This window comes from Melospiza melodia, chromosome 21 (assembly GCF_035770615.1).
Source record: "Melospiza melodia melodia isolate bMelMel2 chromosome 21, bMelMel2.pri, whole genome shotgun sequence".
Taxonomy (NCBI): Eukaryota; Metazoa; Chordata; class Aves; order Passeriformes; family Passerellidae; genus Melospiza; species Melospiza melodia.
In genome coordinates this window covers 13,782,337-13,798,724 of record NC_086214.1, presented here as the reverse complement: position 1 = coordinate 13,798,724, position 16,388 = coordinate 13,782,337, and the positions used below count along the sequence as shown (strand labels likewise).

Sequence of the window (16,388 nt, the reverse complement as noted above, 5' to 3'; positions counted from 1 at the left end):
AAGGCAATCTGCTCCCACATGGCCAAATCCAGGCCCTTTTTTGGGCTGCATTTGAAAGCTGTTAGGCCATGACTCTGTCCAAAAAATGGTGAAATTTTCTTTTTTTAATTTGAGATCCATATATGGAAGTAAAAGATGAATTGACCACTTGAATCCTGCCAGTTTAACACAAGAAAATATTTAAAATGCAATTCCATTGCACGATTTAGCTGGAGGAAGCTCGTGTGCTACACAGGTGTAACCTTTTCCTTTCCTTCCTTACTGAGCCTGGGAGCGTTGCCCTCTTGCCTTTCTTTCTGTTGGAGCTGGCTTTTCCTGTCATACTGCATACTCTGAGAGAGCTTGGCATTTTTCCCTGCCCTCTGCAGCTCTGGAATGCTTTCTTGCTGTTTCTTAATGCCTGTTATGACTGCAAGTAAGGCAGAGGTGGTGCCTTTGTTTCACTGCTGCTTTTGAGTCACATGCTGATATTTGGGGAATCCGTGGACCTGCAGCACTGCAAAATCACACCCACAATGAGCAACGAGTCCAAAAATGCAAAGCAGGTTAATGAGCCCTTACAGGGGCAGGGGCAGGGGCAAGGACAGTTATTGAATGGCCAGCAGTGTGAGTCTTCAACATTGTCATTGCCCATGTGGCCAGAGAATTAAAAAAATAAATACAAGGACTGGATCTGTGTGTGGATACCAGCTGGGAGCTCACCAGGACAGTGCAAATGTAACCCTGGTGTTCACAAGAGCAGCATGGCCCTGGGGTAAGCTTTATCCCCAGTTTCCAGCTCCATTTATCAGCAGCTCAAGGACACCGTGACCAAGGCCTCTGTGCTGCTCAGCATTACTTAGAAGCCCAGCAAAGCAGCACGTTTTATCCAAAGGATATTGCTTTTTTAAGGTTTTATTTTAGAAAAGCTTGTGTGGGCTTAAGCAGCAGTTGCAATTAAACAGGGCAGCATCAGCTAATGGCATGAGTCATGGGGAGGAAACTGAGCAGCAGTTGGGGAAAAACTCTTCAGTAACAAAGAGTCTTTATATTCATAAATTCATACAGGCTGACACAAGGCTTACACAGAGGTTGTTTAAGAAGTAGAAAATTCAATTCTGGTCTTGACATTTTCCCAATTCTTAAAGACTTACCTTTCCATCAGACAATTCCTTTCCCTCATCAGTCCCTCCCCTAAGCTCAGTACTTCAGGAGACAGAGCAGGAGGGAAGGCAATCTCTGATGGCCAGGCTGCTCTGATGGCTCTTCTCCCCAGTGCACTGCACCTGTGTTTAAGGTAAGTTAAAATAAAGTGTGAACCTGCAGGTCTTTGCTAAGCACTGACTCCAGCTGTGCCAGTAAATCCCATTTCTGCCCCAGCCCCTTGCTCAGGGTGAACTGGCAGGAGCAGTGCTGTGGTGCCTGCAACAAAGGCCATGCCTGATGGGTGTGCTGGTGGTACTGAACCCAAATCCTGGCTCCCAGACTGCGTGATCATGGTCTAAAATCAGCTGATCTGACTGAGAAATCATGCCTCTGAACTGAATGGGACTTGCACAGTTTTTTTACACTGTGCCAGGGGGACAAGTGTCAGGCCCAGTCGCATATTGTACAAACTGAGACTGGTTTTAATTCCAGGGGTCCCCAGGTGATGGGCGTTCCCTGGGGCTCCTTGGGTGGGTCTGCCTGGGGCTGAGCAGCCTTTGGGAGCTGATCTCCAGGCACTGGAAGGCTTTCTGGAGACACGTTTAATGTGATTTTAGGAGAGTTCTGCGTTGCTTGCAGTGGTACCACTGCAGGATGCAGAGGAGATAGAGACTAAGAACAAGCTGAAAGCTCCTCTTGCTGACCCTGTAGTGTGATAAACAAGAAAGGAAACAAAATGTCAGGCAGAGGAAGTGATAACCTCGAATTATCCTTTGGGGCAATGTTCTAATCTAGGCTGAACTGATTAGTCATCCAGAACAATTAAAATACTGCTTTACAATATTTAAGTAACTTAACCTCTGCAATGACTGTCGTATGTGGGGATGGCATTACTCACCAAGGAAGGGAAAAGTAGATACACAAAATGATCTCATTCTGCTGAAGTCTTTAGAACATGAACACGTACACTGGGAGTGATTGTGATCAAACAAACTTCAACTGGGACTCGACAAAGAGCTTGTTTCTAGCTCCCAGGCAAATGGACAGACACTAACGGGGCTGTGTCCCTTTGCCGTGCAGGCATCAGCGTCCATTTCAGAAAATATACTGTTCCATTAAGTGCAATTAGAATATCTGAGCTCTTAGGGGCCCTGATAATAGACTGTTCCTTTTATCAGATCAAGTGCCAGGGATTAAACTCCTGGTGTTTTGCATCCAAATGAGATTTCTACTGGAACAGAAATATTTGCTTTTAGAATTGATTGTGTGAAACATCGTGCTACAATTTGAATGATCCCTTGATGACTGGGCTTTCTGGGATAGAAGTTCCGATGTGAGTGTTTTTTACAGAATCCCTAATAGTCAGATCATTTGCTGACACTGCTCTTGTTTAACAGATCCCGTTACAGTCAGGAAGGAACTGGGAAGCAGAGAACACAAAGGAAAACCCGTGGTTTGCTCTAATGAAAAGGTTTCTTCGCGTTTTGCTGTGTATCCACGGGTGCGGGGTGAGTCCGTGACGCAGCTCACGGCAGAACAGGAGCTCACAGTCGGCAGGCAGCCCGGACCCGAGGTATTTCAGCGGCCTCTAATGCCCTCTGATGGACGAACGGCGGGGAGCTCCCTCCGGGCTGTCCCGGCTGTCCCGGGGCTGCAGCTCTGCTCGGATCCTGCCCGGGTTCTGCTCGGGACCTGCCCCGGTTCTGCTCGGGACCTGCCCGCTCCGCCTTAAACCCGCGGGGTTCGAGGGCTTTGGAGCTAGGAAGGTTAAATCACCTCTGACTAAAACCTGGCAGATCCTTTCCTTCCTCCCTTCCTTCCTCCTTTACTCAGGTTGGTTTGTTTGGCTTCTCTCGAGAACAGGAAATATTTTTGGATGGCAGATTTGGCCCGGTTCCCCCCCAGTGACACCCCGTCCATCAGGAATGGTATCAAACCTGTGCCTTACAGAGGGATGCTTCCAGAGTGGAGCTTTCTGGACCAAAGCAGATAAATAGAAATTGAAAAGTATCACTCTGCATGTTTGAGCCACTGCTGCAGTGTTTGGAAAATGCCAGTGAAAATGAGAAACTGGGATGGGAGGAATGGAGAGAAAAAAATCAAAGGATGAAACAGCCTTCAGGAAGTCAGAAGGAAAAAAGGTTAATAAATAATTTGAGTTAAAACACAAAATAAGGAAAGCAGAAGATGTGAGAAAGGAAAAATTCTATATTCTCTGGCAAGAAGCCAAGTGTCACCTCCAAGAGCCAGTTCAGGTGTAATGCCAGAGAGGCTCAGATCTCCTGGGTACAGTGTGGGTGATGTTCATGAAATTAGCTGAATCTGAAAGGGTAAATGCAGCAGAAAGGAAGGAAATGCTGCAGAGCTTCTGCCTTTGAAGGGGACTTGATTGGAGGTGGGGCTGTTAACTGATGGTATCTGTGACACAGGATCAGCACCTTCACTCCCAGCAAGGACAAAGGGTGAGCTGAGAGCTCCCTGAGGTTTTCCTGCAGGCCTGGCCAGGTCATTTCCCATGCATGCCTCGATCTTCTCCTCTGCCTCCTCACCCTCTAGCTCAGGCAAAAAGCAGAAGTGCCAGAATACCTCCAAGGAAGTGATTCAAGGGGTGTTTTTGGCTGGATTGAAAGCATCCGTGGCTGGAAATTTCACAAGGGGGACTCTTCCCACGTGGATAAATTTCCAACTCACACTTTATGGCTTGGCTGCGCAGGCTCTAAACCTCTGCTGAGGGGGAATGGAGACATGGCAGGGACTTCCCTGTGCCAAGAGACTCCTACAACTAGTGCCACTCTGACAGCCACTCTGGGAGAGTCTCAGTGAGGAAAAGCCATTGGCATTCACAGCAGAACCTGACAACACTCTGTGGATGCCTTAGGCTGCAATTCCTTATTTTAGTTCACATGGAAGCTTAAGGAAGTGCATAAAAAAGCTCTTGCTAAAGTGTCCTTAAAAATCCACAAGCGGGAGTTTGTGAAGAGCTGCAGAAGAAATGGTGCCACCCTCAGAGTTCTCAGGAGCTGGGGAACTTGGAAAGGCTCATTCTCCAACAATTCCCAGCTGGCAGTCACAGACTGTCCTGTCTCTGCCTGGGGAGGGCACAGTCAGGGGGGCTCTGGCACAAAAATCAATAGAACAGCTGTTGTGGGGCTTTGGGGACAGCAGAATGGGTCTCCAGTACTGGCTGGAATTTTTCATGGAGTTTGGGGGAACACTATGAGAATTTCCAACATTGCCATTCTACCCCTGTGTCTAAAACCTGGGAATACTGCAGCAAATCTTGTTTGCTTTTAGATTTACTATGGGAAAAGCACTGCCAGAAGCAGGAAGAAGCAGTGTTTGTTTTGTTTGGTACGTTTTGAAGGGAAGAAATAGCCTGTCCTTTTCTACCTCAGTCAGGAGTTCCCAGGATGCTTCTCTCTTATCTAATCATATCACCCTGATTTCTTTCTGGCATTTAGGGACATGTTTTTCATAACCATATCAGTCAGCTGAAGCCCTTTCCTGCCCCTACACGAATTATTATTGTTTAGATTTTGGCAGAACGCAGAGATCCCTGTGAAGATTTGGCTGGATTGCCTTCAGTGGAGATAATTCCAGCCTGGCTGCTGTGGGACACTGAGGGCTCAAATCAGAAGCAGCTGGAAAAGGAGACGTGACCAGGAGGGCCCAGTGGGGTCGGCTCTGCCCCAGCAGGGAGACCCAGCCCTCAGTTTAATGTGAATTAGTAAACCTTGCTGGGGAAGGGCTCTGCTCCACTGAACCCTTGGGGTTTTGTGTTCATCTCTGCACCTTCGGTGTTGGTGTTTTGTGTTCTCTGCCTTTGCACTACTCCCTGGGACAATGCCTTATTCTTCAACCAATTAATTGGGTTTTTTTTCCTTAAATTAAATATTTGCAATTGATTTTTGTCTTTTTATAAAACATCTGCTCTTCAAAAATTTGCTGTCACCCAGATTCCTGGATTTGATGCTGGAATGCAATGGAACTGCTTGTCCTGTAAATCCAAATTACAGGATTTTTATTGCTCATTATTTACAGGAAAAGTTAACTCAGGATAAATTTGATATTGCTGTTGCTGGTAATAATTCCTGTGTGCTGTGATAACAGCAAGAGTCTCTGAGTCACATCAAGGCCCTGACTGAGTGGGGGGACAGAAATTTCGTTTGATTCTACAGTTCTTCTGCCAATTTTAAATCCACCGTTCCAGAGCCCTCACCTCAAGCTGCGTCTTTATTCATATCATCAGAATTTCAACGTGACTCTGGTATGAAAGAACATTATTTTGTGCTTCTGGCTACACAGAAGGAAAACAAATTAACATTCCCAAGAAGGAAAGTGGAAGTGGATGTTTATTTGTGTGCATCCTCCTTTTCTGAGTCACCGAGTAAAGAGCTGGCAGGGGCTGGTGGGACCAGGCTCGGATCTGCAGTTAGTGCCAGAGTGAAGACTCGGAACGTAACAGAATAAGTGAATTTATGGAAATACCCGGGTTTATGTTGGAAGGTAAGATACAGCTGTGCATCCCAGAGCCAGCGAACCTGCGGGGGATGTGTCACGCGCAGCGCTCGGAGATGGCCCCGCAGGGGGAACACGGCCCCAGCCGAGGTGCGCTCTGAGGGGAGCGGCCTCGGTCCGGCAGGGGCGCGCACACGGAGCGCCGCGGGGAGGGGCACGCTGTGTCCCCAGGGCGGTGTGTCGGTCCCACAGGGCGGTGTGTGCCCCTCCCGAGAGGGGTGTGCCCGTCCCCAGGGCGGTGTGCCCGATCCCCAGGGCGGTGTGCCCGTCCCGGAGGGCGTTGTGTCCGTTGTGCCCGTTCCCCAGGGCGGTGTGTCCGTACCGGTCCCCAGGCCCCCGCCATGCCTCCTCCGGCCCCGCCCACGGCGGCCCCGCCCTCTTTGGGCCCCGCCCCAACCGACCCCGCCCTCTTTGGGCCCCGCCCTGCTCCCGCCCAGCCCCTCCCCTGCGCAGGCGCCGCGCAGGCGCAGCAGCTCGCGAGCGCGGGCGGGGGCGCCGCGCAGGCGCAGTGTGGGGCTCGGTGTGCCCCTGGCGCGGCGGGCGCGGCGGCGGGGGCGGCGCGCGCTCCCGCTTCCGGTGAGGTGTCATGGCGGGCCCCGCGCGCTGAGGGCCCGCGACACCGGCACCGCCCGCGCGCACCCGCCGCTCCCCGGGCGGGCGGCGGCGGCGGGACATGGCGGCGCACAAGCCCGTGGAGTGGGTGCAGGCCGTGGTGAACCGCTTCGACGAGCAGGTAGCGGGGGCGGCGGCGCGTCCCTCTCCCCGGGCCGCGGGGAGGGCCGGGGGCGCGCGGCGGGGGAGCGGCCCCGCTCCCCGGGATGAGGCGGCCGTGGCAGCGCCGCTCCTGCCGCCCCCCGCCCGTGCCGGGGCCGAGGCCCGGGGCCCCGGCGCCCTTTGTGCCGGGCGGGCCCGGGGCGGGGCCGCGCTGCCCTCGCAGCCCCTCGCAGCCCGGCGCTCCCGCCGCTCGGGGTCCCGCCGCTGCCGGGCCAGCCGCTCCAGGTGCGGCGCATCCGTCCTTGTGCCGGCAGCGGCTGTGAGGAGGGGCCTGGCTCCTCTCGCCGCTGCTCCCCCGCCTCTCCCGGAGTGTCCCTGCTCTCCGTGGACAGTGCTGTGAAATTCGCGTCCTTGCTTTGCATCATCTGCCTCTCCCGAGGGGAGCCGGCCTCAGAGCGGGGTTAGGAGCGGCGCTGGAGGCGCTGCCCGTGCCCCCGGTGCCGTAGGATGTCGGTGTGCGGCCCCAGCCCCTGAGGCGTCACGAGGGGGTTCCGGCCCCTGCTTTCCATTGCAGGGATGGATATTTACATCTCCTTGCAAAAGTCAGCGCTAGTAGTTCCGAGAAGGATTTTCTGAATGGAAGGAAGAGGGATTTGTTGGCCTTAGACTTTACATTTCTCTGATCCACCAGCAGGAACTGCTTACCGGGATTAGGTGGGTGACTCCCCGTGGGGCTAAGCTCGGAGCTTACACTTCTTCCCTGCTCCCAAGGTGCTTTCCTGACTGAAGTAGCTCCCCTGAGGCGCAGTGATCAGTTCCTGTGGTGTTTGTCTCATTTTGCCACACTGCGAGTGCAGCCCTTGTGTCGCAGGAGTCCCAGCTCTGTGAGACCCTGCTTGCTGTAAATCCATCAAAAACGTGGAGCTGTTCCTCCAGACTGAGCCTTGTTCTGTGCTGCATCTGTCCCTCAGTGCTGCTGGGCTTCAGCACCCTGCAGAAAGATGTGGCCTGGTGCAAGAAAAACAAGCTGTTTCTTTTCACATTTATATGAAGTTTATTTTGAAGAGGAAAATATCAAACTTTATCTTTTGACATTATAATGAGGCAAATTTTTGCAATATATTATAGACACATTTGCATAGTTACCTTATTCTCCTCCTTGAGTCATAGATCATTTTTTCCATAAGCTTAGAAAACATAGGATTCATTATGTTCTCAATAATGCAAGAAAATATTTCTTGATGTACTGGTGTTTAAAGGAGCTGGGCTTTCTCCTCTTCTTTGTTGTGTATATTGTGGAATTGGGCTTGCAGCATCTATTAGGAGTTACAAACTTAGAATTATTTTTCTGTACTTTTTGTGGCATGGTTATGGATAATGTAGGGGAGGAGTCCTCTCTGGTTAGTAAGAAAGCTGAGATGCTGAAATAGTGGAGTTACAGTGATGATATGCATCAAGTGCATCGTTGTCAGTCACAGTTGTGGTGTCTTATCAAAATACACTGAATATATGCAGATTATTTCAGTGGTTCATGCAGCTGTGAAGGTTTGCATGCTCTGTGTGCCTGAATGCAGGACCTGTGGGTTCAGCACCAGGAGCAGCTTGGCATGCCAGAGTGGGTTTGAGTGAGGAGGGGGAGAGGGGCAGCTCAGCTCCGTTGTGTTTTGGTTTTCCTGCCCAGCAGAAGACAAACTTTTCCAGGGTTTCTTCCTTCCTTTGCAAAGAAGGAAAGTGTAACCATCTTTCCTCCCAATTTACAGATGTAGACAGGCTTTTCATTCATTTGCTGAGTGCTTGAATTCATTTTAGGAAAGATGAAGCAGCAAGCTGAGAGGATGCTAATCGGTATTGAAAACAAGGGAAATCAGGGCAAACCAGTCTGCTCTGGTCTGCCCTTGTTTATTGTTAAAAATGCTGCTTTAACCAAAATGTGCTTTTGTGTGTACAATTCTGTGGGCCTGCAGTGACTGGCAGGCAGAGTTTTGTGAATTAACCAGTGCCTGGCTCACAGAATAAATCCTGGAGCTCCTGCCAGTCCTGCCCTGTGCTCCACTGAGCCCTCACCTGCAGCAGGTGAGACCTGTGGGACCAGACCACGCTGACAGAGAGCGTAGGGACACCTCTCAGCAGGGCCTGCCCTTAGTACTAGTACTAGTTTCTAGTACTAGTTACTGCATTTTTCAAAACTTGGGGTGAACAGGATAAAATTAGACTGCAGTAGCACAAAGAGCCTGGAAATTCATGGAATTCCCTGTGATTTCAGACATAGTCAGAGCTTTGGAAAATAAAATTCTCTCTGTTTTTCCTATGGAAATACTCACTTCCAGTTTTATGTTTTGTGTTTTCCTAGTGCTTGAAGTGTGTTACAATGTGAAATCACAGGAGGGCTGGCACTGCACTGAGTAGTTGTGAGCACAGTTGGAGGAGTCTGACTGCCCAAACCATTTATATCTAGATTGGTTTAAAACTATCAGATGTAATAAAAACTATTAATCCTTTATAAACTTGTGGCCATGTAAGTGGTTATTGTGGTGGGGTGCCCATCCCTGGAAGTGTTCAAGGAATGACTGGGCTGTGACAAGGCGGGGATCAATCACAAGGTTGGACTCAGCCATCTGAGAGGTCTCTTCCACCATTAATCATCTGTGGTTCTGTGATTCTGATATGCTTTAAAGAAAGAAGACTTCTGTTATGTGGATTTTGGTTTAGGCTTCCCATTTGCAGTTCATGAGGTGTGATGGCTGTCAGTTAAGTGCATAAAAACTGGAAGTCAGTAGTAATGTTCCATTTTCCCTTTAATTAAAAGGTATTGAATTAAAGCAAATATTCCCTCCTCCTGTTGATTTTTCCCCACAGTGTTTGAAATCTGTGCAGAATCAGAGACCTGAAAAGGCAGCGGTTGCAGGTACCAGCTGTGGTTTTCCTCCTGCCTTGTTAGGACATCCCTGGTAGTAATGGGGTGTACTGTGAGATGTTTGCTGTGCTGTGCTGGCTGTGCCCCCAGGGCCGCCCTGTGCTGGGAGGTGAGGCTGGGCTGGGCTCAGCTGCTGTGTGTGGGGCAGAATGCCCCAAGGGCTGGGGCTGAGCCAGGCTGGAGCCCTGCCTGCAGCACAAGGTGTGCTGTTCCATCTTTCTAGAGCACAGCCTGCCGTGGCTCTGGTGTGATGGCTCTCAGGGTGTGTGCAGGGGATCTGCTCTGAGGTGCTGCTCTGCCCAGGGACAGCAGGGAGATGCCCAGTGCCACAGGTGTGCCCTGGCTGCATGGGGAGCTGCTCAAAGTGTCCAGGTGAGCCATGGCTCTTCCTCACCTGGCACAGTGTTTGTGTTGGCAGGATGCGGAAATACAGGATTGGTCACAGCAGCGACTTCCAGTTCACTTTCTGACAATGCTTTATCTTTAGAGCATCATATATAAAATCTTCTGAAAGTTTTGAAACTTGGGAAGGCTGGGCTGTGAGGTTCTTTTCAGGGATAGTGCCTCTTTAGCAGGTGTGTGTTGATGGAGGGGGGAAGGTGCCTGTTGATTTAGAGAGATTTGTGTCTGGTTCTGACAGTGCTGATGCTGAGGAGGGGTGCTGCTGTGGGGATTTTCTGTCACCAGTACGTGTGTGTATTATGTTCTGCTGAAAAGTTCCAAGAGATTGTTTGGAAGGGTGAACTGAGGTGGATTTTGGGTCTGTTAAGGATAGCAGTAGGGATTTTTTCCTAGATATTGTGTGTTTCTCCAGACTATGAAGTACCAACTAACTAGAGTTGATTTAACTTTGTGTTCATTAATTACAAGTGATAAAGCAAAATCCATGGCTCGGTGTAGTTTTTCTCAACAGCCTGAGTGCACAACTTAGAAACACTCAGGCCTGTCAGCGATCATGGTTCCAAACCAATGTCCATCTTCATATAACAAAAGATTGGACCTTCTTGCATCAGACTAGAGAATCAAAAGTCAATGAAAGTAAAATTTCAGCTTTCTCCCACCCCCAATGTTTAGATTAATGGATATTTGTAGAGAAATAAAATAGATTCTCTCTAGTTGCTCAGCACTGTCACTGCATTCTGTGAGGGGAAATAAAATGTTCCAGCATGTCAGAGTGCACAAAGAAAAGAGCCGAGTAATAAAACCCCCCAAAATAACAGTGCTAATATTTCCTTTTTGTATAGTTTCCTTTTTTAAATGATAGTATAAAAAGCAGTTTTACTTCTAGGTGACCTTGTTGTAGTGGCTGTTGTGGCAGGAAGCTCCAGAAGCATGTAATGTGATGTTTCTCTGGCATGGGAGCACACAGAACTAGATCTATGACACAGTTTCTTTGAGAAGCTCTTCTCAAGTGTTTTAGCACTCAGTGGTATTGAGCTTTGCTGCTGCTGTCAGCACAGAGACTTGAAAATTCAAATAAAAAGTACTAGCAATAGTGAAATTTTAAATTAAATGTATCTATCATCCTCCAATGACTTCCAGAAATGTATTGTAGAAATAACATCTGACAGTGAAAACAAAGCTTGAGTCATAAATGCTGTTTATTCTGCTTTTCCAGGGGTAAGGGAGCACACTGGAGCGCCTCACGCTGCTGTGAAGCCCTGCAGCCCAAGCTGCCAGGAGTCACAGATTCATTGACAGTCAGCCATTCTCTTAGGAAAGACCCAGCCATGTCCATAGGGATCCTAGTCCATGGTACAGAAGAATTGAGCTTGAACCCACACCAAAGCTCAGCACATACAGAGAGGGAGTCAGCCATGGCATCAGAGCAGCACAGTGTGTCAGTGCCCGTTTCCCTCCCAGGGCACAGGCTGGCTCAGGCACACTGCATTCACAGCTGCTGGACACAGGTGCTCCAGGTCGGGGCTCTTCAGTGCCATTCACCTTGCACTTTCATTCTGGGCATTTGGACCTTCCCCAGCAGAAGGTGGGGGCAGTGGGGAGGGTGCCCTTCCAGAGCCCCCAGCCTGGCAGGGGCCTCCTAAGGCACTTTGCTGCTGTAAAGCTGGTTGTAATTCCTTGGAATCCTTCTTTTACCCTCTCTTAAATTCTCTCTCTCTCCGATAATCTTTTCTAATGCACAAATATTACACATGGCCTTTCCATTGAGCTGTTGCTCTCTTTCAGAATACACCTTTATTCACAATTCTGGTCAAAATTGGTTAAAACTTTTAGTGGCAATTCAAGCTCCTATGGATAGGGAATTCCAAAGTCACGCTTTCAAATACAAATGGCATAAATGTTCCTGTATTAGTTTGCTTTAAAAATATAAATCCTGAGTAAAGGGATTGTTTCTGAAGAGTGGCGGCTGGGAGCAGGCAGGGGGAGTGGGCGTGTGCCTGGGAAGTGACTTGTTTGTGACCCCTGAAGAATTTGGGTGCAGAGAAAACAAAGTACCCAGTGTTCACACAGCAGCGGGAACATCTCAGGCCGTGCAGTGGCTCTGAATCTTCTCTTTCTGGGCAAAGATAGATTTCAGGTCTAGTTCTTACCACTGGCTGATGGGCAGGGACAGGTAACGTGTGGCTCACAGGTGCTCCAAGCGTGTTTGAGGCTGAGATTGAGCACTGGGGGTGTTTGTGGGGGACCCCAAAGGTACCATGTCCATGGGGGCTGCAGGGCCAGCACTGGCTCCTCCTTGGCCAGTCCTGCCCTGTGACAGAGCAGGGGACACACATGGAGCAGCTGCTGCCTTCCAGCTCACCTGCTCTGGAACCTTCTGGGGTTTCCCTCCCCTCAGGTCCCAGGATACATTTTCTTCCTGGAAGGTTTTTGGTCTTTATTAAGCCCATTTTTAAAATAAAGGCTCTTTTCTTATAATTCTGTCTTATATTTTTTCTGCTCCTTTTGATTGCTTTGACATCCAGGTTGTAGAAAATTTATCACAAAACAGAGGTTCAGTTTCAGTTAAGAAAAAGGTACAGGTGAGCTTAAGTGTTTTGTTTTATAGATAACTAATGGAAAGATGAATGTAAAGAAGATGAAATAATGTGTTTGCTGTTATCTCTTGTTGAATGTTTTTCAAGGTGGTTTCTGGTGTGTCTCAAGTTTTTAACCCACCTTTAAAGCTGTCAATTTCAGTGTGAAAAAGCTTATAACATTTCTCTCTTGTAGCTTCCAATAAAGGCTTGCCAGCAGAATACCCACACCAAAGTCAGCACGGAGCACAACAAGGAATGTCTCATCAACATTTCCAAGTACAAGTTTTCCCTGGTCATCAGTGGTCTCACCAATATATTAAAAAATGTTAATAACATGGTAAGTTTTCTAACTTGAGCTATTTGAATTTTCCAGGCTGCTTAGGTGTTTCACTGTGTGTCTGTGTATATATAAAATAGATGTGTTTTTTAACAACCAGATGAGTTTCAGTCAGAACCTTTGCCATGAGAAAAGTTTAGTTCATTGAGTTCTGAATCAATGTAATTTGGGATCATTTGGAATCTCCCCAGACAGGTAACAGAACTGGCCAGGCTCTGGCAGTGCTTTCTTTATGGTTTTAGAGACATTATTTGGAGTGAGTCCTTGGCTGTCAGTTGTACAGGGATGTGCATCTGCTGGAACTGCGGAGGACTGATAAAATGAGAAAATAGGTTGCCCTGCTGCTAGGGATTTTAGGCTGCTTAAAGCTACCTGTAATCCCTTTGGAGAGAGAATTTATTTTAATTAAACTCTACAGGCATGAGGGAGCATGTTGATGTGCAAGGTGATTGGCTGATAAATGAGAAAACTACAGTTTAAAGAAGTTTCTCTGTGTGATACACAGATTTTGAGAGGAAAGACCTAGCTGAAAGTGTCAATTAAAAGGTTTGCCCTGAGGAGCAAGTCTGAATGTTTGTCACATGTGGTGGTGTGAGCTTCTGTGGCAATCAGCAATAACTGGGGAGGGTTTCTGTGGCTGGAACAGACCAGGCCAAGAGACACTCAGTCATAGCACTCAGAAAGAGTGTCAGCTGAAACCTGGGCTGAGGTGAGCCATCCCTGCCCTGGGGTAAGGTAAACTTCTCTGGGTGGCTGTGACAGGTGCTCTGTCTGTGGTTTTGGTTGAGTCTTTCCTGCTGTATTTTGCTGTTTCAGTGTTGCTGGAGGCAGTGCCTGTTCTCGACACAGGGCTGGGTGCAGGCTGGAGCACCCCAGGGAACCCTGCCTGTGTCTGCAGTGGGGCATCCTGTACAGAGCTGCAAAGGAGTCAGCACTGATTGATACCAAAATAGGTTCTGAAAGGTGAACCCACACTTCTGAGCAGCCAGTGGGCCTAGGGGAGGTGAGGGGCTGCAGGGCACCTCCACTCTTACTTTGCCGGGGCTGTTGGTTCCTTATTGCTTTTGGCATTGCAGACTGGACAAAGATATTTCTTTAGTGATAAGGTTTTACTTCCTATTTTAATTTGACTTTTGCTGGCTTTATGTCTAAACTCCAAACCAGAGCAGTAATGGAGCCATGATTTACTGTGCCACTTTGCTGCTTCCCTTTCATTACATCACAAGTCAAAGATCTGTGTCTCAGATGAATCCATTCTTCTTCTAGAGAATATTTGGAGAAACTGCTGAAAAGAATTTATATCTATCTCAGCTGATTATCTTGGATACACTGGAAAAATGTCTGGCAGGGGTGAGTAGGCTTGCTTAAGTAATTCTAACTTGGAATCCAATGGGTTGGAGAATACAGGTCAAATGCTTGTGTATCTGTTATTACTGGTACTAAAACCTCATCAGATTTAGAGCAAAATAGGATTAATGCAATTTAAAAACACTAAAACTTCCTATAAATGCAAGTAGTAGATGTAACTGATGCATTAATGATTTGGAGGGTGCTTTACATTGCCTAAAATTAATGGTCCTTTTTCCTGTTAAAAGTAACAGAGGATTCAGTACAAGTTTTTCATTTTGTGCTACTTAGTTCTCTGTATACAGGGCTGAGTTTTTTTAAAATGTCTTAAAACTTTCATTTGTTGAAGTAATTTTCCATGTGCTTTTATACAGAGCAGAAACTTTGCTGCCACTACTCTAGAGATGATTTCTGCAGGTGTTTCCTAGATTACATTAGTTAACCATGTCCAAATCTCCACTGGGAGTGCAGGCCTGAGCTTTCCAGTCAGAGCTGCTGCGAGGCAGTTTGCTGGTCCCTTTGGGAGGAGAGTGCTGCTGCTTGTACAGCTTACTGTGCCGAGCTGCAATTGCAAAGCCAAACTTCACTGAGAGTGAGATTTGCAGTGGTTTATTCTTTTAACAAGAACAGATTTTATTTTTAAGCTGTATTCGATTTCCAGCTTTTACAGCTGAGGAAAGCACCCCTTTTTGGCACTTTTTGTCTTTGATGTGTTGAGTCAAAAGAACAGTTTGAGTCAAAGAACCAGAATTTTATCTTCAGAATTTGGTTATTTTTAAATATTTCTACTATGCATAATATTTGAAACAGTGGTTTTCCTTATAGATCATCATATTTAAATAGCCTAAAATTGTGCTGAATCTTTCTTGCTCTGTCACTTGAAATGAGAGCAGTTTGAGGGCAGAATATGTTAAATCAGAGTGAGCCAAAGCTCTGTACAAAGCATGTTGTGTTCTGTGGTATCTTCAGATGGATTTCTTGCTCAATGTTTCATCAAGTTCTCATGGCAACAGGACGCAGGTCAACTAAATGGGAGTCTCTGAAACTTCCCAATTCCCTATGGAAAACTCATTGGTAGAATTTTAGAAAGCTTTAGTGCTGACCCTTCTGTTAAAACTTGCTCTTAGTAGAGCAAAGTTTCACTTTGAATTCTTCTGTAAATAGTTTCCTTATGTCTCACACTGTGCAAACTGGCAAAAATTAGATTTTTCTTTTGCAGGGGAATTAAGCTGTTTTTGACTCATATAGAGCAATTCCCAGAAGGAACGAGGGAGAAGCACCTCTTTTTAATTAATTTTTAATATAAAATACTCACTGTCAAAATATGGCCAGCAAGCCCCTGCCCCAAGGGAAGTGAGGGTGGGCTTTGCTCTTTAGCCCTCAGGGGGAGCTGAGGCAGGCAGTGCTGTTCTGATCCTCACCCAGAGCAGCAGGGCACGTTCATCAGGGCAAAGCGTGTATTGCTGCAGAACCTGGTTTGATGTTTGCCTGGGGCCCAGTGGGATCCATCAGCGTGGGGCTCAGTGGGATCCATCAGCGTGGGGCCCAGTGGGATCCATCAGCCTGGGGCCCAGTGGGATCCATCAGCCTGGGCTCAGTGGGATCCATCAGCCTGGGGCCCAGTGGGATCCATCAGCCTGGGGCCCAGTGGGATCCATCAGCCTGGGGCTCAGTGGGGTCCATCAGCCTGGTGCTGCTCAGTGGGATCCATCAGCCTGGTGCTGCTCAGTGGGGTCCATCAGCCTGGTGCTGCTCAGTGGGGTCCATCAGCGTGGGGCTCAGTGGGATCCATCAGCCTGGTGCTGCTCAGTGGGATCCATCAGCCTGGGGCTCAGTGGGATCCATCAGCCTGGTGCTCAGTGGGATCCATCAGCCTGGTGCTCAGTGGGATCCATCAGCCTGGGGCTCAGTGGGATCCATCAGCCTGGGGCTCAGTGGGATCCATCAGCCTGGGGCCCAGTGGGGTCCATCAGCCTGGGCTCAGTGGGATCCATCAGCCTGGGGCTCAGTGGGATCCATCAGCCTGGGGCTCAGTGGGATCCATCGGTCTGGTGCTGCTCAGTGGGATCCATCAGCCTGGTGCTGCTCAGTGGGATCCGTCAGCCTGGGGCTCAGTGGGATCCATCAGCCTGGTGCTGCTCAGTGGGATCCATCAGCCTGGTGCTGCTCAGTGGGATCCGTCAGCCTGGGGCTCAGTGGGATCCGTCAGCCTGGTGCTGCTCAGTGGGATCCATCAGCCTGGTGCTGCTCAGCGGGATCCATCAGCCTGGTGCTGCTCAGTGGGATCCGTCAGCCTGGGGCTCAGTGGGATCCATCAGCCTGGTGCTGCTCAGAGGGATCCATCAGCCTGGTGTCCTAGGCTGGAGCTGTGGGGTGGTTTGGCCGTGCTGGGGCAGGAGCCTCTCTGTGCAGGTCGGGAGGTGGATCCAGGCTTTGCCTCCCGAGCAGAGCT

The 16,388-nt window shown here is 48.8% G+C and overlaps 1 protein-coding gene across 6 annotated transcripts in view; it reads left to right on the top strand.

The window, feature by feature from the left end:
• The first annotated feature begins 5,534 nt into the window (after positions 1-5,534).
• NF1 (neurofibromin 1) overlaps positions 5,535-16,388 on the top strand; it is a 73,395-nt gene continuing 62,541 nt past the window's right edge. For 5 of the 6 annotated variants that reach the window (XR_010030225.1, XM_063173802.1, XM_063173801.1 and 2 more), the window contains exons 1-3: positions 6,278-6,376; positions 12,446-12,589; positions 13,856-13,939. Coding sequence is in view for 5 of the 6 variants with exons in the window: in XM_063173802.1 (XP_063029872.1) it covers positions 6,317-6,376; positions 12,446-12,589; positions 13,856-13,939 (288 nt within the window). In the remaining variant the exon portion in view is untranslated. Of the gene's footprint in view, positions 5,632-6,277; positions 6,377-12,445; positions 12,590-13,855; positions 13,940-16,388 lie in introns of those variants that run through there. The other variant, XM_063173803.1, reaches the window with a different exon arrangement.